The sequence below is a fragment of the Lissotriton helveticus genome, chromosome 5_2 (assembly GCF_964261635.1).
Source record: "Lissotriton helveticus chromosome 5_2, aLisHel1.1, whole genome shotgun sequence".
Classification (NCBI taxonomy): domain Eukaryota; kingdom Metazoa; phylum Chordata; class Amphibia; order Caudata; family Salamandridae; genus Lissotriton; species Lissotriton helveticus.
In genome coordinates, this window is record NC_136066.1 from 14,524,698 (window position 1) to 14,547,683 (window position 22,986).

General features: G+C 54.5%; 1 protein-coding gene across 2 annotated transcripts in view; it reads right to left on the reverse strand.

Annotated features, from left to right (window-relative positions):
• Positions 1–22,986, reverse strand: part of EEIG1 (estrogen-induced osteoclastogenesis regulator 1) — a 379,290-nt gene that overhangs the window by 277,220 nt on the left and 79,084 nt on the right. For both annotated transcript variants that reach the window (XM_078646674.1, XM_078646675.1), the window contains 2 exons: positions 11,278–11,401; positions 4,710–4,739 (listed from right to left, as the gene is read on the reverse strand). In XM_078646674.1, coding sequence (XP_078502800.1) covers positions 4,710–4,739; positions 11,278–11,401 — 154 coding nt within the window. The remainder of the gene's footprint in view (positions 1–4,709; positions 4,740–11,277; positions 11,402–22,986) is intronic.

Consider the following 22,986-nt stretch of genomic DNA (forward strand, 5'->3'; position numbering starts at 1 on the left):
CATCCATGTCTGAACACACAGGCACCATCCATGTCTGAACACACGGGCGCAGTATCCATGTTTGAACACATGGGCACCATCCATGTCTGAACACACGGGCGCAGTATCCATGTTTGAACACACGGGCACAGTATCCATGTTTGAACACACAGGCACCATCCATGTCTGAACACACGGGCGCAGTATCCATGTTTGAACACACAGGCACCATCCATGTCTGAACACACGGGCACAGTATCCATGTCTGAACACATGGGCATCATGCATGTCACGGGCATAGAATCTTTGTCTGAACACACGGGCACAGTATCCATGTCTGAACACACGGGCACAGTATCCATGTCTGAACACACGGGCACAGTATCCATGTCTGAACACACGGGCACCATCCATGTCTGAACACACGGGCACCATCCATGTCTGAACACACGGGCACCATCCATGTCTGAACACACGGGCGCAGTATCCATGTTTGAACACACGGGCACAGTATCCATGTTTGAACACACAGGCACCATCCATGTCTGAACACACGGGCGCAGTATCCATGTTTGAACACACGGGCACCATCCATGTCTGAACACACGGGCACAGTATCCATGTCTGAACACATGGGCATCATGCATGTCACGGGCATAGAATCTTTGTCTGAACACACGGGCACAGTATCCATGTCTGAACACACGGGCACAGTATCCATGTCTGAACACATGGGCATCATGCATGTCACGGGCATAGAATCATTGTCTGAACACACGGGCACAGTATCCATGTCTGAACACACGGGCGCAGTATCCATGTCTGAACACGAGCATCATGCATGTCACGGGCACAGTATCCATGTCTGAACACAAGAGCATCATGCATGTCACGGGCACAGTATCCATGTCTGAACACAAGAGCATCATGCATGTCACGGGCATAGAATCATTGTCTGAACACACGGGCACCATCCATGTCTGAACACACGGGCACAGTATCCATGTCTGAACACACGGACACAGTATCCATGTCTGAACACACGGGCATCATGCATGTCACGGGCACCATCCATGTCTGAACACACAGGCACCATCCATGTCTGAACACACGGGCACAGTATCCATGTCTGAACACACGGGCACCATCCATGTCTGAACACACGGGCACGGTATCCAGGTCTGAACACACGAGCATCATGCATGTCACGGGCACCATCCATGTCTCAACACACGGGCACAGTATCCATGTCTGAACACACGGGCACCATCCATGTCTGAACACATGAGCATCATGCATGTCACGGGCACAGAATCCATGTCTGAACACACGGGCACAGTATCCATGTCTGAACACACGGGCGCAGTAACCATGTCTGAACACACGGGCATCATGCATGTCACGGGCACAGTATCCATGTCTCAACACACGGGCGCAGTATCCATGTCTGAACACACGGGCGCAGTATCCATGTCTGAACACACGGGCGCAGTATCCATGTCTGAACACACGAGCATCATGCATGTCACGGGCACAGTATCCATGTCTGAACCCACGGGCACCATCCATGTCTGAACACACGGGCACAGAATCCATGTCTGAACACACGGGCACAGTATCCATGTCTGAACACACGGGCACAGTATCCATGTCTCAACACACGGGCGCAGTAACCATGTCTGAACACACGGGCACCATCCATGTCTGAACACACGGGCACGGTATCCAGGTCTGAACACACGAGCATCATGCATGTCACGGGCGCAGTAACCATGTCTGAACACACGGGCACAGAATCCATGTCTGAACACACGGGCACAGTATCCATGTCTGAACACACGGGCGCAGTAACCATGTCTGAACACACGGGCACCATCCATGTCTGAACACACGGGCACGGTATCCAGGTCTGAACACACGAGCATCATGCATGTCACGGGCGCAGTATCCATGTCTGAACACACGGGCGCAGTAACCATGTCTGAACCCACGGGCACCATCCATGTCTGAACACACGGGCACAGAATCCATGTCTGAACACACGGGCACAGTATCCATGTCTGAACACACGGGCACAGTATCCATGTCTGAACACACGGGCACCATCCATGTCTGAACACACGGGCACCATCCATGTCTGAACACACAGGCACCATCCATGTCTGAACACACGGGCTCAGTATTCATGTTTGAACACACGGGCACCATCCATGTCTGAACACACGGGCGCAGTATCCATGTTTGAACACACGGGCACAGTATCCATGTTTGAACACACAGGCACCATCCATGTCTGAACACACGGGCGCAGTATCCATGTTTGAACACACAGGCACCATCCATGTCTGAACACACGGGCACAGTATCCATGTCTGAACACATGGGCATCATGCATGTCACGGGCATAGAATCTTTGTCTGAACACACGGGCACAGTATCCATGTCTGAACACACGGGCACAGTATCCATGTCTGAACACACGGGCACAGTATCCATGTCTGAACACACGGGCACAGTATCCATGTCTGAACACACGGGCACCATCCATGTCTGAACACACGGGCACCATCCATGTCTGAACACACGGGCACCATCCATGTCTGAACACACGGGCGCAGTATCCATGTTTGAACACACGGGCACAGTATCCATGTTTGAACACACAGGCACCATCCATGTCTGAACACACGGGCGCAGTATCCATGTTTGAACACACGGGCACCATCCATGTCTGAACACACGGGCACAGTATCCATGTCTGAACACATGGGCATCATGCATGTCACGGGCATAGAATCTTTGTCTGAACACACGGGCACAGTATCCATGTCTGAACACACGGGCACAGTATCCATGTCTGAACACAAGAGCATCATGCATGTCACGGGCATAGAATCATTGTCTGAACACACGGGCACAGTATCCATGTCTGAACACACGGGCGCAGTATCCATGTCTGAACACGAGCATCATGCATGTCACGGGCACAGTATCCATGTCTGAACACAAGAGCATCATGCATGTCACGGGCACAGTATCCATGTCTGAACACAAGAGCATCATGCATGTCACGGGCATAGAATCATTGTCTGAACACACGGGCACCATCCATGTCTGAACACACGGGCACAGTATCCATGTCTGAACACACGGACACAGTATCCATGTCTGAACACACGGGCATCATGCATGTCACGGGCACCATCCATGTCTGAACACACAGGCACCATCCATGTCTGAACACACGGGCACAGTATCCATGTCTGAACACACGGGCACCATCCATGTCTGAACACACGGGCACGGTATCCAGGTCTGAACACACGAGCATCATGCATGTCACGGGCACCATCCATGTCTCAACACACGGGCACAGTATCCATGTCTGAACACACGGGCACCATCCATGTCTGAACACATGAGCATCATGCATGTCACGGGCACAGAATCCATGTCTGAACACACGGGCACAGTATCCATGTCTGAACACACGGGCACAGTATCCATGTCTGAACACACAGGCACCATCCATGTCTGAACACAAGAGCATCATGCATGTCACGGGCATAGAATCATTGTCTGAACACACGGGCACCATCCATGTCTGAACACACGGGCACAGTATCCATGTCTGAACACACAGGCACCATCCATGTCTGAACACACGGGCACAATATCCATGTCTGAACACACAGGCACCATCCATGTCTGAACACACGGGCGCAGTATCCATGTCTGAACACACGGGCACAGTATCCATGTTTGAACACACGGGCACCATCCATGTCTGAACACACGGGCACAGTATCCAGGTCTGAACACACGAGCATCATGCATGTCACGGGCACCATCCATGTCTCAACACACGGGCACAGTATCCATGTCTGAACACACGGGCACCATCCATGTCTGAACACATGAGCATCATGCATGTCACGGGCACAGAATCCATGTCTGAACACACGGGCACAGTATCCATGTCTGAACACACGGGCACAGTATCCATGTCTGAACACACAGGCACCATCCATGTCTGAACACAAGAGCATCATGCATGTCACGGGCATAGAATCATTGTCTGAACACACGGGCACCATCCATGTCTGAACACACGGGCACAGTATCCATGTCTGAACACACAGGCACCATCCATGTCTGAACACACGGGCACAATATCCATGTCTGAACACACAGGCACCATCCATGTCTGAACACACGGGCGCAGTATCCATGTCTGAACACACCGGCACAGTATCCATGTTTGAACACACGGGCACCATCCATGTCTGAACACACGGGCACAGTATCCATGTCTGAACACACGGGCACCATCCATGTCTGAACACACGAGCATCATGCATGTCACGGGCACAGAATCCATGTCTGAACACACGGGCACCATCCATGTCTGAACACACAGGCACAGTATCCATGTCTGAACACACAGGCACCATCCATGTCTGAACACACGGGCGCAGTATCCATGTCTGAACACACGGGCACAGTATCCATGTTTGAACACACGGGCCCCATCCATGTCTGAACACACGGGCACGGTATCCATGTCTGAACACACGGGCATCATGCATGTCTGAGAAATGCCCCTCGTGCCTGCAGTGACAGCAATGCCCCAGATGACAACATGGCGTCCTCTCCTAGCTGACAGTCACCCCTGGAGGGTGGCGGGGGGGGGGGGGTCTGGTGATCACAGGAGGAGCAGTGACACTTACCTTGGAATAGGTTTTTCCGCCCTTCAGTTCCTGCAACAAAAACAGGACAAATGAGTCATTTCCGCTGAGACCCCCCCCCCCAAACTCTGCCAACAAACTAACTGTGCACCCCAAACTCAGACCTCTGCACCCCAAACCTGCCTTCTGGACAGACCCATTGACCACCACACCCAGGCCCACATTCGAATTGAACCCATGTCTTGAGTCAGCAAACCTCCAACCTTATCTAACCCACCGTTATCTAACCCACTTGAGCCAGCAGACATAACCCACTTGACTCAGCACACCTCCAAACTTATCTAACCCACAGTTCTCACCCACTTGAGTCAGCACACCTCCAAACTTATCTAAACCACAGTTATCTAACCCACTTGAGCCAGCACACCTCCAAACTTATCTAACCCACCGTTATCTAACCCACTTGAGCCAGCAGACATAACCCACTTGACTCAGCACACCTCCAAACTTATCTAACCCACAGTTCTCACCCACTTGAGTCAGCACACCTCCAAACTTATCTAAACCACAGTTATCTAACCCACTTGAGTCAGCTCACCTCCAAACTTATCTAACCCACCGTTATCTAACCCACTTGAGCCAGCAGACATAACCCACTTGACTCAGCACACCTCCAAACTTATCTAACCCACAGTTCTCACCCACTTGAGTCAGCACACCTCCAAACTTATCTAAACCACAGTTATCTAACCCACTTGAGCCAGCACACCTCCAAACTTATCTAACCCACCGTTATCTAACCCACTTGAGCCAGCAGACATAACCCACTTGACTCAGCACACCTCCAAACTTATCTAACCCACAGTTCTCACCCACTTGAGTCAGCACACCTCCAAACTTATCTAAACCACAGTTATCTAACCCACTTGAGTCAGCTCACCTCCAAACTTATCTAACCCACCGTTATCTAACCCACTTGAGCCAGCAGACATAACCCACTTGACTCAGCACACCTCCAAACTTATCTAACCCACAGTTCTCACCCACTTGAGTCAGCACACCTCCAAACTTATCTAACCCACAGTTATCTAACCCACTTGAGTCAGCACACCTCCAAACTTATCTAACCCACAGTTCTCACCCACTTGAGTCAGCACACCTCCAAACTTATCTAACCCACAGTTATCTAACCCACTTGAGTCAGCACACCTCCAAACTTATCTAACCCACAGTTCTCACCCACTTGACTCAGCACACCTCCAAACTTATCTAACCCACAGTTCTCACCCACTTGAGTCAGCACACCTCCAAACTTATCTAACCCACAGTTATCTAACCCACTTGAGTCAGCACACCTCCAAACTTATCTAACCCACAGTTATCTAACCCACTTGAGTCAGCACACCTCCACAGTTATCTAACCCACAGTTCTCACCCACTTGAGCCAGCACACCTTCAAACTTATCTAACCCAGTTATCTAACCCACTTGAGTCAGCACACCTCCAAACTTATCTAACCCAGTTATCTAACCCACTTGAGTCAGCACACCTTCAAACTTATCTAACCCACAGTTTTCTAACCCACTGGAGTCAGCACACCTCCAAACTTATCTAACCCACTTGAGTCAGCACACCTCCAAACTTATCTAACCTACAGTTATCTCACCCACTTGAGTCAGCGCACCTCCAAACGTATCTAACTCACCGTTATCTAACCCACTTGAGCCAGCACACCTCCAAACTTATCTAACCTACAGTTATGTAACCCATTTGAGTCAGCACACCTCCAAACTTATCTAACCCACAGTTATATAACCCACTTGAGTCAGCACACCTCCAAACTTATCTAACCCAGTTATCTAACCCACTTGAGTCAGCACACCTTCAAACTTATCTAACCCACCGTTATCTAACCCACTTGAGCCAGCACACCTCCAAACTTATCTAAACCACAGTTATCTAACCCACTTGAGCCAGCACACCTCCAAACTTATCTAAACCACAGTTATCTAACCCACTTGAGTCAGCACACCTCCAAACTTATCTAACCCACAGTTATGTAACCCACTTGAGTCAGCACACCTCCAAACTTATCTAACCCACAGTTATCTCACCCACTTGAGTCAGCACACCTCCAAACTTATCTAACCCACTTGAGTCAGCACACCTCCAAACTTATCTAACCCAGTTATGTAACCCACTTGAGTCAGCACACCTTCAAACTTATCTAACCCACAGTTTTCTAACCCACAGGAGTCAGCACACCTCCAAACTTATCTAACCCACAGTTATCTCACCCACTTGAGCCAGCACACCTCCAAACTTATCTAACCTACAGTTATCTCACCCACTTGAGTCAGCGCACCTCCAAACGTATCTAACTCACCGTTATCTAACCCACTTGAGCCAGCACACCTCCAAACTTATCTAACCTTCAGTTATGTAACCCACTTGAGTCAGCACACCTCCAAAGTTATCTAACCCACAGTTATCTAACCCACTGGAGTCAGCACACCTCCAAACGTATCTAACCCACCGTTATCTAACCCACTTGAGCCAGCACGCCTCCAAACTTATCTAACCCAGTTATGTAACCCACTTGAGTCAGCACACCTCCAAAGTTATCTAACCCACAGTTCTCACCCACTTGAGTCAGCACACCTCCAAACGTATCTAACCCAGTTATCTAACCCACTTGAGTCAGCACACCTCCAAACTTATCTAACCGACAGTTATCTAACCCACTTGAGTCAGCACACCTCCAAACTTATCTAACCCACCGTTATCTAACCCACTTGAGCCAGCACACCTCCAAACTTATCTAAACCACAGTTATCTAACCCACTTGAGCCAGCACACCTCCAAACTTATCTAAACCACAGTTATCTAACCCACTTGAGTCAGCACACCTCCAAACTTATCTAACCCACAGTTATGTAACCCACTTGAGTCAGCACACCTCCAAACTTATCTAACCCACAGTTATCTAACCCACTTGAGTCAGCACACCTCCAAAGTTATCTAACCCACAGTTATCTCACCCACTTGAGTCAGCACACCTCCAAACTTATCTAACCCAGTTATGTAACCCACTTGAGTCAGCACACCTTCAAACTTATCTAACCCAGTTTTCTAACCCACAGGAGTCAGCACACCTCCAAACTTATCTAACCCACAGTTATCTCACCCACTTGAGTCAGCACACCTCCAAACTTATCTAACCTACAGTTATCTCACCCACTTGAGTCAGCGCACCTCCAAACGTATCTAACTCACCGTTATCTAACCCACTTGAGCCAGCACACCTCCAAACTTATCTAACCTTCAGTTATGTAACCCACTTGAGTCAGCACACCTCCAAAGTTATCTAACCCACAGTTATCTAACCCACTGGAGTCAGCACACCTCCAAACGTATCTAACCCACCGTTATCTAACCCACTTGAGCCAGCACGCCTCCAAACTTATCTAACCCAGTTATGTAACCCACTTGAGTCAGCACACCTCCAAAGTTATCTAACCCACAGTTCTCACCCACTTGAGTCAGCACACCTCCAAACTTATCTAACCCACTTGAGCCAGCACACCTCCAAACGTATCTAACCCAGTTATCTAACCCACTTGAGTCAGCACACCTCCAAACTTATCTAACCGACAGTTATCTAACCCACTTGAGTCAGCACACCTCCAAACTTATCTAACCCACAGTTATGTAACCCACTTGAGTCAGCACACCTCCAAACTTATCTAACCGACAGTTATCTAACCCACTTGAGTCAGCACACCTCCAAACTTATCTAACCCACAGTTATCTCATCCACTTGAGTCAGCGCACCTCCAAACGTATCTAACCCACTGTTATCTAACCAACTTGAGCCAGCACGCCTCCAAACTTATCTAACCCACAGTTATCTCAACCACTTGAGTCAGCAGACCTACAAACTTATCTAACCCACTTGAGTCAGCACACCTCCAAACTTATCTAACCCACAGTTATCTCACTCACTTGAATCAGCACACCTCCAAACTTATCTAACCCACAGTTATCTAACCCACTTGAGTCAGCACACCTCCAAACTTATCTAACCCAGTTATGTAACCCACTTGAGTCAGCACACCTCCAAACTTATCTAACCCACAGTTATCTAACCCACTTGAGTCAGCACACCACCAAACTTATCTAACCCACAGTTATCTCACCCACTTGAGTCAGCACACCTCTAAACTTATCTAACCCACAGTTATATAACCCACTTGAGTCAGCACACCTCTAAACTTATCTAACCCACAGTTATATAACCCACTTGAGTCAGCACACCACCTCCAAACTTATCTAACCCAGTTATATAACCCACTTGAGTCAGCACACCTCCAAACTTATCTAACCCAGTTATGTAACCCACTTGTGTCAGCACACCTCCAAACTTATCTAACCCACAGTTCTCACCCACTTGAGTCAGCACAGCACAGGGTGGTCGCTCTTTTTCCTATCTGGCCCCCTCCCTATGGAACTCCCTTCCAATTCAGCTCCGCACGACCGATTGTTACCTTCAATTTCGTAAGAACCTAAAAACATGGTTGTTCACCAATAATTTCCGTTATCAACAGCTCACTAGTCCCCTTTTTGTTTATACGCTCATTTGTTCCTCAGCGCCGGGAGACCTTAGGGTAGCTGTGCGCTCTACAAAAATAAATATTATAATAATAATAATAACCCACTGTTATCTAACCCACTTGAGTCAGCACACCTCCAAACTTATCTAACCCAGTTATGTAATCCACTTGAGTCAGCACACCTCCAAACTTATCTAACCCACAGTTATCTAACCCATTTGAGTCAGCACACCTCCAAACTTATCTAACCCACAGTTGTCTAACCCATTTGAGTCAGCACACCTCCAAACTTATCTAACCCACAGTTATCTAACCCACTTCAGTCAGCACACCTCCAAACGTATCTAACCCACAGTTACCTCACCCACTTGAGTCAGCACACCTCCAAACTTATCTAACCCACTTAAGTCAGCTCACCTTCAAACTTATCTAACCCACATTTATCTAACCCACTTGAGTCAGCACACCTCCAAACTTATCTAACCCACAGTTCTCACCCACTTGAGTCAGCACACCTCCAAACTTATCTAACCCACAGTTTTCTAACCCACTGGAGTCAGCACACCTCCAAACTTATCTAACCCACTTGAGTCAGCACACCTCCAAATTTATCTAACTCACAGTTATCTAACCCACTTGAGTCAGCACACCTTCAAACTTATCTAACCCACAGTTTTCTAACCCACTGGAGTCAGCACACCTCCAAACTTATCTAACCCACTTGAGTCAGCACACCTCCAAACTTATCTAACCCACAGTTATCTAACCCACTTGAGTCAGCACACCGTCAAACTTATCTAACCCAGTTTTCTAACCCACTGGAGTCAGCACACCTCCAAACTTATCTAACCCACAGTTTTCTAACCCACTGGAGTCAGCACACCTCCAAACTTATCTAACCCACTTGAGTCAGCACACCTCCAAACTTATCTAACCCACAGTTATCTAACCCACTTGAGTCAGCACACCTTCAAACTTATCTAACCCAGTTTTCTAACCCACTGGAGTCAGCACACCTCCAAACTTATCTAACCTACAGTTATCTCACCCTCTTGAGTCAGCGCACCTCCAAACGTATCTAACCCACCGTTATCTAACCCACTTGAGCCAGCACACCTCCAAACTTATCTAACCCACAGTTATGTAACCCACTTTAGTCAGCACACCTCCAAACTTATCTAACCCACAGTTATCTAACCCACTTGAGTCAGCACACCTCCAAACTTATCTAACCCAGTTATCTAACCCACTTTAGTCAGCACACCTCCAAACTTATCTAACCCACAGTTATCTAACCCACTTGAGTCAGCACACCTCCAAACTTATCTAACCCAGTTATCTCACCCACTTGAGCCAGCACACCTCCAAACTTATCTAACCCAGTTATCTAACCCACTTGAGTCAGGGCACCGCCAAACGTATCTAACCCACCGTTATCTAACCCACTTGAGCCAGCACACCTCCAAACTTATCTAACCCACTTGAGTCAGCACACCTCCAAACTTATCTAACCCACAGTTATCTCACCCACTTGAGTCAGCACACCTCCAAACTTATCTAACCCACTTGAGTCAGCACACCTCCAAACGTATCTAACCCACCGTTATCTAACCCACAGTTATCTCACCCACTTGAGTCAGCACACCTCCAAACTTATCTAACCCACTTGAGTCAGCACACCTCCAAACTTATCTAACCCACAGTTATCTAACCCACTGGAGTCAGCACACCTCCAAACTTATCTAACCCACAGTTATCTAACCCACTTGAGTCAGCACACCTCTAAACTTATCTAACCCACAGTTATCTAACCCACTTGAGTCAGCACACCACCTCCAAACTTATCTAACGCACAGTCCTAACTGTACACCACACGCCCTGCCCTCATACCTCACAGTACATAACAAGCCCTGCCCTCACCCCCTCAGAGCCCCTCAGCAGTAAAGAGGGCTCAGTGGTCTCATGTGAGCATGGAGGGTCCCCGGGAACTGACTTACCTTTCGCACAGAGACGCGACAGGCGCAGGGGTCGAGCACGCCGGTGGCAGGGTTGGCGCTCATTTTACAGATGAAGGAGAATTTGTTGCTTTTCCAACGCACACAGTTTTCTTGAACCTCATCCCTGCAGAGAGGAAAGAACAGGGTGAGCAAGAAGGACCGACCACCCCCCTCCATCACATGTCCATGTATGTAGCACGTGCGCCAGAATCACCGCAGCCACCCAGAAGGAGCGACCACCCCCCCCATCACATGTCCATGTATGTAGCACGTGCGCCAGAATCACCACAGCCACCCAGATGGAGCCCGTAGGAACTGCTGCAGGAAGAGATATGAAGCTTCCAACCTGCGGATGACGCCCTCTGTTCAACTGCACCCCTATAGGCTCGCACCCCCCTCGTATCCCTCTAGCCTCGCACCCCTTAAGGCTCGTTTAGGAGAGTAATGTCTGCTTCCTATGGGCACCCCCACTTTTTGCTGTGATTCTCTGGTTTTTCGACTTGTGTGGCTGTGGGCCTGCTAATCAGACCCACAGCTCAGCTGTTCGCTCTCTAAATTGATACATGTACTTTAGGTACCCACCTGATTGGGTATTGGGTCACCTTTGTGAGCCCTTCTATAGTGTACCATAAGTACCCAGGGCAAAGGTGCATCCAAGGCCTATCAGGGGCTGCAGCATGTATTATGCCTCCCCTGGCTGGCCATCCAAACTGACACCACAGGCTGATCCCTCAGCCTGGGCAAGGTGGTGTAATCACCCCTTGCTTAGATATAGTATACCTATATCTAGCCCTATATATAGACACATAGACACCTATAAGTCACTCCTATGGCAGACCTCGACAATCCTGGAGGCAGAGTGCTTGGTTTTATGTGAGAGGGTGCCCTAGCATGAGCTGAGCCCCTCTGCAGCTTAGCTATTCTATGATATAGCCATACCATATACTCTTAAGTGCATTATAATCCTCACGGTTAAATACTAACTTTGGTTTGGCTTTATCAAAACATGTCCTGTAAGGTGTCATACGCTTTGTAATACTACCCCCCCCCCCCACCCGCCAATTCTGGCGACGGGGGTAGCATTCCACCCTTCTAGAGGGAGAAGACATGTAGTTACTGCTTTACCCGGTTAAAGTTAAACAGAGCCTCAGCATCACAAAATGGATGCTGCTGCCACAGACACGAGTCTGACCTCCTGCTGCTGGAAGAAACTCCGGCAGGGGAGGCCTGGACAATAGGTTTCCTGTCGAGGGAGGTGCCAGCACCTCTCAAGACAGCCTGTAGTGTATTGGGGCAGGGAGGGCTGCAAAACGAGACATTGCCTGGGGCACACAACGTGCTCCATGCAAAGCCCGGTTCAAACCAGTTGCTGGGGCACTCCAGCCCCAGCTCTGGCGCGAAACTGGACAAAGACAAAGGGGTGTAAGCACCCCCTTCCCAGGGTCCACCCATAGGAGGGACCTAGCAGGTAATCCAGCCCCTTAGTTTGGTATAAAGTTAGGAGCTGTGTCTAGAGACATCAGATTACCCTTGAAAGAAACTACAACACGAAACCCTTGGACTTCGACATTCTATGCTGACTAGAAGACTGAAGAAGATCTCCCTTGTGGTCAAGGAGTGACCACCCTGTTCAAACAGGCACCACCAGTAACTTGCCGGTTTGCTTTGTCGACGCTGCAGTGGGAACCAGACGACTCGCGACTCAGAAACTGGACTTCCAGACTTCTCCGACTTCGATCCTCAGCCACAGCAAAGCTGAGACCCGTGGTGGACACGAGAGACGTGGGACCGGTTATCCTGGACTACCTGCACTTTGCTAATTGTGCAATGACCGAGGCACCCTCGCAGTTGTGCACTGGGGTAAGCGAAGCCCCAGACCCGAGCAGCATCTGCACCAAACCTCAGCCCTCCACACTCCACGAGTGCCGCGTGGGGCCCGCTCCTGCATTTCAGCTCAACGCATCTTCCCCGTTGCTAGCCCGTTGGCTAGTGAGCCCCCTGAAGACGATCCTTTGAATTTTCAATGCTTGCCTGGTTGCCTCAGACACCGCGGCTCACGCTCGTAGAGGGGACATTGCGGCTCACGCTCGTAGAGGGGACACCCTGGCTCACGCTCCCAGAGAGGACACCCTGACTCACGCTCCCAGAGAGGACACCCTGACTCACGCTCCCAGAGAGGACACCCTGACTCACGCTCCCAGAGAGGACACCCTGACTCACGCTCCCAGAGAGGACACCCTGACTCACGCTCCCAGAGAGGACACCCTGACTCACGCTCCCAGAGAGGACACCCTGACTCACGCTCCCAGAGAGGACACCCTGACTCACGCTCCCAGAGAGGACACCCTGGCTCACGCTCCCAGAGAGGACACCCTGGCTCACGCTCCCAGAGAGGACACCCTGGCTCACGCTCCTGGAGAGGACACCCTGGCTCACGCTCCTAGAGAGGACACCCTGGCTCACGCTCCTAGAGAGGACACCCTGGCTCACGCTCCCAGAGAGGACACCCTGGCTCACGCTCCCAGAGAGGACACCCTGGCTCACGCTCCCACAGAGGACACCCTGGCTCACGCTCCCACAGAGGACACCCTGGCTCACGCTCCCGGAGAGGACACCCTGGCTCACGCTCCCGGAGAGGACACCCTGGCTCACGCTCCCGGAGAGGACACCCTGGCTCTGGCTCACGCTCCTAGAGAGGACACCCTGGCTCACGCTCCTAGAGGACACCCTGGCTCACGCTCCTAGAGAGGACACCCTGGCTCACGCTCCTAGAGAGGACACCCTGGCTCACGCTCCTAGAGAGGACACCCTGGCTCACGCTCCTAGAGGAGACACCCTGGCTCACGCTCCTAGAGGAGACACCCTGGCTCACGCTCCTAGAGAGGACACCCTGGCTCACGCTCCTAGAGAGGACACCCTGGCTCACGCTCCTAGAGGCGATACCCTGGCTCACGCTCCTAGAGAGGACACCCTGGCTCACGCTCCTAGAGAGGACACCCTGGCTCACGCTCCTAGAGAGGACACCCTGGCTCACGCTCCCAGAGAGGACACCCTGACTCACGCTCCTAGAGAGGACATTACGGCTCACGCTCCTAGAGAGGACACTACGGCTCACGCTCTTAGAGAGGACACCCTGAAGTTCCCAGAGAGGACACCCTGGCTCACGCTCCTCAAGAGGACACCCTGGCTCAGGCTCCGAGAGAGGACACTCTGGCTCACGCTCCTAGAGAGGACACCCTGGCTCAGGCTCCAAGAGAGGACACCCTGGCTCAGGCTCCATGAGAGGACACCCTGACTCACGCTCCTGGAGAGGACACCCTGACTCACGCTCCTGGAGAGGACACCCTGACTCACGCTCCTGGAGAGGACACCCTGACTCACGCTCCTGGAGAGGACACCCTGACTCACGCTCCTGGAGAGGACACCCTGACTCACGCTCCTGGAGAGGACACCCTGACTCACGCTCCCGGAGAGGACACCCTGACTCACGCTCCTGGAGAGGACACCCTGACTCACGCTCCTGGAGAGGACACCCTGACTCACGCTCCTGGAGAGGACACCCTGACTCACGCTCCTGGAGAGGACACCCTGGCTCACGCTCCTAGAGAGGACACCCTGGCTCACGCTCCTAGAGAGGATACCCTGACTCACGCTCCTAGAGAGGATACCCTGACTCACGCTCCTAGAGGGGACACCCTGGCTCACGCTCCTAGAGGGGATACCCTGGCTCACGCTCCTAGAGAGGACACCCTGGCTCACGCTCCTAGAGGGGATACCCTGGCTCACGCTCCTGGAGAGGACACCCTGACTCACGCTCCTGGAGAGGACACCCTGACTCACGCTCCTGGAGAGGACACCCTGACTCACGCTCCTGGAGAGGACACCCTGACTCACGCTCCTGGAGAGGACACCCTGACTCACGCTCCTGGAGAGGACACCCTGACTCACGCTCCTGGAGAGGACACCCTGACTCACGCTCCTAGAGAGGACACCCTGACTCACGCTCCTAGAGAGGACACCCTGACTCACGCTCCTAGAGAGGACACCCTGGCTCACGCTCCTGGAGAGGATACCCTGACTCACGCTCCTAGAGAGGACACCCTGACTCACGCTCCTAGAGGGGATACCCTGGCTCACGCTCCTAGAGAGGACACCCTGGCTCACGCTCCTAGAGGGGATACCCTGGCTCACGCTCCTAGAGAGGACACCCTGGCTCACGCTCCTAGAGAGGACACCATGGCTCACGCTCCCGGAGAGGACACCCTGGCTCACGCTCCTGGAGAGGACACCCTGGCTCACGCTCCTAGAGAGGACACCCTGGCTCACGCTCCTAGAGAGGACACCCTGGCTCACGCTCCCAGAGAGGACACCCTGACTCACGCTCCCAGAGAGGACACCCTGACTCACGCTCCCAGAGAGGACACCCTGACTCACGCTCCCAGAGAGGACACCCTGACTCACGCTCCTAGAGAGGACACTACGGCTCACGCTCCTAGAGAGGACACCCTGGCTCACGCTGTTAGAAAGGCGACCCCGGGGGAGGCAGAAGAGGTCTGACTGACCACACCTAGGTCCGCCTCTCCTTCAAGAAGTAGCCGAGCGTTACGGAGGGGCCTCCTGAATGAGGGCCCTCTCCGAGGATCGTACAGCCGAGTAATCACAACACTACAAACGGACACCACACAAGAGATCAAGTTCTTAAGCTTTTATAAGTAGAAAAGGTTGCTGGCTCTTGGCAGTATATACAGATGGATCGAAGGATCCGTAAAGTCTCGGAAAGGGGGGTAGGTAGCGGGACAGTCTAGCTCTGGGCGGAGGAAGGGATACCCTACGCACAGCTCTCAATCCTCGAGCTGGGGGGGTTCCGAGGGGTTCGAGCCGCGGCAGCGCCAGCAGGCTTTCAGATGGTTCAGCAAGGTAGGCCGCGGCAGCGCCAACAGGCTCTCAGATGGTTCAGCAAGGTAGGCCGCGGCAGCGCCAGCAGGCTCTCAGATGGTTCAGCAAGGTAGGCCGCGGCAGCGCCAGCAGGCTCTCAGATGGTTCAGCAAGGTAGGCCGCGTCAGCGCCAGCAGGGTCTCGGATGGTTCAGCAAGGTAGGCCGCGGCAGCGCCAGCAGGCTCTCAGATGGTTCAGCAAGGTAGGCCGCGGCAGCGCCAGCAGGCTCTCAAGAGGGTTTCAGCAAGGTAGGCCGCGGCAGCGCCAGCAGGCTCTCCAGTCCAGGATACAACTGACTTCCTAATCCAGGGCTGGCCCAGATATAGGACTGGAGTTCTTTGATGTCCGGACCCTCGCGCCTGGGGGTCAGAAGGGCCGGGATGATGGTGTCCAGACCCCCAGCAGGGGGGTGGAGCCAGCGCCCAGGGAGGCCGGAGGGCGATCGAAACCAGGCGTCCGGGGACGGCTGGAGGGCCATCGAAACACCCTCTTCTCCGGGATCTGTCGAGTGGCCACTCGACCACCTCGGTGGATCTTGGTGCCTCGATGTCTGGGCTTCGCTGGGGCCCGGGCCGGAGCAGAGGTCACGTGGTCGTGACGTGGTGGGCCCAAGATGGAGTCGGGCGCGGCCTCATGCTTATGTCGTGAGGGGCCCCCGATAGGGCCAGGTCGGTAGTGGGGGTCCGGGATGGTGGCCGGACCAGCAATGTTGGGGCGTGCAGTGTCGGGCAAAAGGGCTGCCCGCTGCTGGGTGGAGGGCCGATGTCGTTCTGGGCTCGCCATGCGGAAGGAGTAGGACCACGCCATGAGGCCGGGTCCAACACGCGTCCCCCCCAGCTGAAGGCAGGGGAGAGTCACCCATCTTCTTGGGGATTCTCCTCGCCGAGGCGGAAGAATCGGGACAGGCCGTCAGCATTGGCGTGGTCGTGGCCGGGGCGATGCTCCACAGTGAAGTCCATCCCCTGCAGCGAAATGGACCAGCGCAGCAGTTTCGGGTTTTCTCCTCGCATCTGCATCAACCACCGCAGGGGCCGGTGGTCGGTCTGTACTCGGAAGTGGGTGCCGAAGAGGTAGGGCCGGAGCTTCTTGAGGGCCCACACTACGGCGAAGGCTTCCCTCTCGATGGTGCTCCATCGCTGCTCTCGTGCCAGTAGGCGTCGGCTGATGAAGGCCACAGGCTGGTCGATGCCTTCGGTGTTAACTTGGGGCAGTACGGCCCGATGCCGTGCTCCGAGGCGTCGGTTTGGACCACAAACTCTCTGCTGTAGTCGGGGGCCTGGAGCACAGGGGCGGTGCACATGGCAGTCTTCAGAGTTTCAAAGGCTGCCTGGCACTCGGGGGTCCAGTGCACCTTCTGTGGTAGTTTCTTTGAGGTCAGTTCTGTGAGGGGCCCCACAATGCTCCCGTAGTTCTTTATGAATCGCCGATAATATCCGGTGAGCCCCAGGAAGGCGCGGACGGCGGTTTGGGTGACCGGGGGCTCCCAGGCCCGGATGGTGTCTATCTTTGGTTGGAGGGGAGCCACTTGGCCGCTCCCCACTTGGTGTCCCAGATAGGTCACGGACCCTTGGCCTATCTGGCAATTACTGGCTTTGATGGTGAGTCCTGCCCGCCGAAGGGCCGTCAGGACTGTCCAGAGGTGGGTCAGGTGCTCATCCCAGTGGAGGCTGTACACTGCAATGTCGTCGAGATAGGCGGAGCTGTACTCCTCTAGACCGGCCAGCACTTGGTTCACTAGTCTCTGGAAGGTTGCGGGTGCGTTCTTCATGCCGAAGGGCATCACTTTGAAGTGATAGTGGCCGTCTGGGGTCGAGAAGGCCGATCGCTCCTGTGCACCAGGGGTAAGACCAATCTGCCAATACCCCGCCGTGAGATCGAAGGTGCTGAGATATTTGGCGGCCCCTAGGCGATCGATCAATTCATCCGCCCTGGGGATGGGATGGGCGTCGGTCCTGGTGACGGCATTCAGTCCCCTGTAGTCAACACAGAAACGGAGCTCCGGAGCGGCTCCGGGGGGGAGGGGGGGGCGGCTTTAGGGACCAGGACAACGGGACTGGCCCAGGGACTGTTGGAGGGTTCGACTACCCCCAGAGCTAACATCTTGGCCACTTCGGATTGGATGCAGGCCCGGACCCGGTCGGGCACTCGAAAAGCTCGGTGTTTCACAGGCGGGCTGTCTCCTGTGTCTACATCGTGGACACACCACCGGGTGACCCCCGGAGTGAGGGAAAACAGATCCGCAAACCGCCACAGCAGCTTCCGGCAGTCTTGTTGCTGCTCTGGGGTCAGGGAAGAGGAGAGCGTGACCCCTTCGATGGAGCCGTCCTTCTCGGTGGTGCTGAGGAGATCTGGTAGGGGTTCGGAGTCGTCCTCAGCTCCGCCATCGGTCGCTAGCAGCAGGCTCAGTTCAGTGCGTGCAAAGTGTGGCTTGAGCCGGTTAGCGTGCAGAACCCGGAGGGGGTTCCGGGGGGACTCCATGTCCACCAGATAGGTGACTGGGCTCTTGCGCTCCACCACTTTGAAGGGCCCCGTCCATTTGTCCTGGAGGGCACAAGGTTCGACCGGGGACATGACCCAGACCTGCTGGCCCGGCTCGAATTCGATGGACGAGGCGTTCTGGTCATACCAGCGTTTCATCTCCTCCTGACTAGCTTCCAGGTTGGCCTCGGCAAGTTCCCCGAACTTCCGAGTCTGATTGCGGAGGGTCAGGAGGTACCGGTAGACATCAGGTGGGGCCTCTCGAACTGCTGTCTCCCAGCCTTCCTTGACCAGGCTGAGGGGGCCTCTGACCGGGTGTCCGTACAAGAGTTCAAAGGGGCTGAACCCCAGGGACTTCTGGGGTACCTCTCGGTAGGCGAACAGGAGGCAAGGTAGCAGGACATCCCATTTGCGCCGGAGTGGTTCTTCTAAGCCCTTGATCATCCCCTTCAATGTTCTGTTAAATCGTTCCACTAGTCCATTTCCTTGGGGATGGTACGGGGTGGTGAATTTATAGGTGACCCCGCACTGTTGCCATAGGGACCGCATATGCTTCGAGATAAAGTTGGAGCCTCGATCACTCACGACTTCTCGGGGGAAGCCGACTCGGGAGAAGATGCTCATGAGGGCTCGGCCCACCACGGGGGCTGTGATGGTTCGGAGGGGAATGGCTTCAGGATAGCGGGTAGCATGGTCAACCAGGACGAGGATGAAGCGGTGCCCCTGCGAGGTTCGAGGGTCCAGGGGCCCTACGATGTCTATCCCCACTCGCTCAAAGGGGGTAGTCACCACGGGGAAGGGCTGGAGCGGGGCTTTGACTTTCCCCCCGCTCTTCCCGCTGGCTTGACAGGTCGGGCAGGTCCTGCAGTGGTTAAGCACATCGGTGCGCATTTTTGGCCAGAAGAAATGGGTCACCAGGCGGCTGTAAGTTTTGTCCTGCCCCAGGTGCCCGGCGAGGGGCACATCATGTGTTAAGTTCAGGAGGAAGTCTCTGAATCGGCGGGGTACGACCAGTACCCGGCCGGCCCCTAGTTCAGCAATCTTTTGCTCACTGTAGAGAAGGTCGATGTCCCAATAGATCCAGTGGGACCCCGCGGGGTCTCCAGCTGCTTGGGTAGCGGCTTGCTGTCAAATCCCTTCGAGGGAGGGGCAGGTTTTCTGCTCCTGCCGGAACAGTTCGCGGGTGGGGCCACCTTCTTGGCGCCATTGGGCGAGTTCTGGGAGGTGGTCGAGCTCGGTGAGATCTTCTTGGTTGGGCCCTTGGGGGCCGTGCTCGGGGTCGGCGTCCTCGGGGACGACGGGCGGCGGAGGGGCGGGCCACTCCGGCTCCTCGGTGGGAGCTTCCCCCGCTGGGGTGGAGGCTCGGGCGGTCATGGAGCGGGTGGTCGCACAGACCCACTCGGGAAGGCCTAGCATCCCCAGGTGCTCTCTCCGTTCGACGTTAGCCCAGGGGGAACTTTCTAGGTCGTTCCCAAGGAGACAGTCCACGGGGGCATCGTCGCGGACAGTCACTTTCAGCACGCCCGACACTCCCCCCCACTCGAAGGGGATGCGGGCCATCTGGCACAAAGTCTCGGAGTTATCTGCGGACCGGACTGGACACAGGACGTTAGGAAGGATCTGTTCCGGGGTCACCAGATGGCAGCGGACCGCTGTCACGCTGGCCCCAGTGTCACGGAGGGCTTCGGTCCGGCGTCCATTGATGGTGACCCACTGGCGGTATTTCTGGGTGTTGCCGGGGATCGGGCCTCGGGGGATCAGGTCGTGAGTACCCAGGCATGCTAAGGTCATGGCGGCGGGCTCCCACTCGGCTTGCTCGGGGTTGTCGTCCTCCTCCTCACTCCTTTCTTCCCCCAGGGCAGCGGCTGCGATCTGGCAGGTTGGGGGACCGGTGGTGCCGGGTCGCTGATTCATTGGGCAGAGGGGGTCATTCGCATAATGACCCAGTCGCTGACATCTGTGGCACGTCACGTTCGGGCGGGGCCCCGGTCTGGCTGGGGGGCCCCCTCTCTGGCCCAGGGATGGCGACGTGGAGGTGGGGGAGGACCCCTGGGGGACGTCTCGACCCCGGCTCTGGCCTACTCCGCCGCCTCGTGGTCGGTGGTTCCCCGGGGATCCCCGGCCGTAGTCTCCCAGTGGACTCCGGGGAACTCGGGTGCTCACCCATCTATCCGCCTCGACAGCGAGTTTTCGTGGCTCAGTCAATTTGCTGTCGAGGAGGTGTTGCCGGAGTTCGATGAAGCAGTTATTGGACAGATGTTCCCATAGAATGAGGTCAATCAACTGCTGGTAGGTGGTGGCCTGGCAGCCCCTGACCCACCCCTCGAAGGCTCTGCTGTAAAAGTTCACGTACTCCACCCACGTGGTACCGGGGATTTTCTTGCAGTCTCTGAATCGCTGCCGGTACATCTCGGGGGTGAGTCCGTAGCGCGTGAGGAGGGCGGTCTTCATGTGCTCGTACGAGGTCATTTCAGTATCAGGGAGCTCCAGCAGGGCGTCCCTTCCTTCGTTGATAAACTTCCCCCACAGGCCGGCGCCCCAGTCCTTGAGGGGTACTCGATGGGCGGCCATGGCGACCTCGTAGGCTTTGAATCACTGTTGGATGTCGTCGTTCTTATGGTACTCTTTGACGACATCCTTGGGTATGTGCACCTTTGTGTCCACCGGCGGGGGTGAGGTCTTACCCCCGGCGATGGCAGACTCGGTTGCCTTGGCTTTAAGTTCCATTTCTTTGAGGACGCGCTCGTGCTCGAGCATGAGTTTTTTCTCCTCGAGGGCTAACTTCCTTTCTGCCAGTTGGATTTCTCCTTCTTGTCTGAGTCGAGCAAGATCCAACTCGTGGAGCCGTTTCCTCTCTCGTTCTCGGGCGTCTTCGTGGGAGAGGCCCGCGTCTGGGTTTGCGGGTCTCCCTCCCGCTGGGTTCGTCTCGGCCTCCGGGCCGCCGTTCGGGCCCGGGTTATCTTCCCTCGGGGGTGGCGCCTCGCCGGCGTCCACCCAGGCCTGCAGGGCCGATTTAAAGTCTTCTTTGGTGCTTAAGCCAGTGGTAGCGATGCCTAGCTCTTTGCAGAATTGCTTTAGCTCCTTGTCGCTGTAGTCTTCCATTTTCTCTTTCTGGAATTCTGTGTTCATGGTCGTAGTGGGTTTTTCTTGGTAGTGAGTGAATTACTCTCTGTACGATCTGCGTGGGCTCGGATCCCGGCGCTTGCCACCAATGTTAGAAAGGCGACCCCGGGGGAGGCAGAAGAGGTCTGACTGACCACCCCTAGGTCCGCCTCTCCTTCGAGAAGTAGCCGAGCGTTACGGAGGGGCCTCCTGAATGAGGGCCCTCTCCGAGGATCGTACAGCCGAGTAATCACAACACTACAAACGGACACCACACAAGAGATCAAGTTCTTAAGCTTTTATAAGTACAAAAGGTTGCTGGCTCTTGGCAGTATATACAGATGGATCGAAGGATCCGTAAAGTCTCGGAAAAGGGGGTATGTAGCGGGACAGTCTAGCTCTGGGCGGAGGAAGGGATACCCTATGCACAGCTCTCAATCCTCGAGCTGGGGGGTTCCGAGGGGTTCGAGCCGCGGCAGCGCCAGCAGGCTTTCAGATGGTTCAGCAAGGTAGGCCGCGGAAGCGCCAACAGGCTCTCAGATGGTTCAGCAAGGTAGGCCGCGGCAGCGCCAGCAGGCTCTCAGATGGTTCAGCAAGGTAGGCCGCGGCAGCGCCAGCAGGCTCTCAGATGGTTCAGCAAGGTAGGCCGCGGCAGCGCCAGCAGGCTCTCAGATGGTTCAGCAAGGAAGGCTGCGGCAGCGCCAGCAGGCTCTCCAGACCAGGATACAACTGACTTCCTAATCCAGGGCTGGCCCAGATATAGGACTGGAGTTCTTTGATGTCCGGACCCTCGCTCCTAGAGAGGACACCCTGACGCTCCTAGAGAGGACACCCTGGCTCACGCTCCTCAAGAGGACACCCTAGCTCAGGCTCCGAGAGAGGACACCCTGGCTCACGCTCCTGGAGAGGACACCCTGGCTCACGCTCCTGGAGAGGACACCCTGGCTCACGCTCCTGGAGAGGACACCCTGGCTCACGCTCCTGGAGAGGACACCCTGGCTCACGCTCCATGAGAGGACACCCTGACTCACGCTCCATGAGAGGACACCTTGACTCACGCTCCATGAGAGGACACCCTGACTCACGCTCCATGAGAGGACACCCTGACTCACGCTCCATGAGAGGACACCCTGACTCACGCTCCATGAGAGGACACCCTGACTCACGCTCCATGAGAGGACACCCTGACTCACG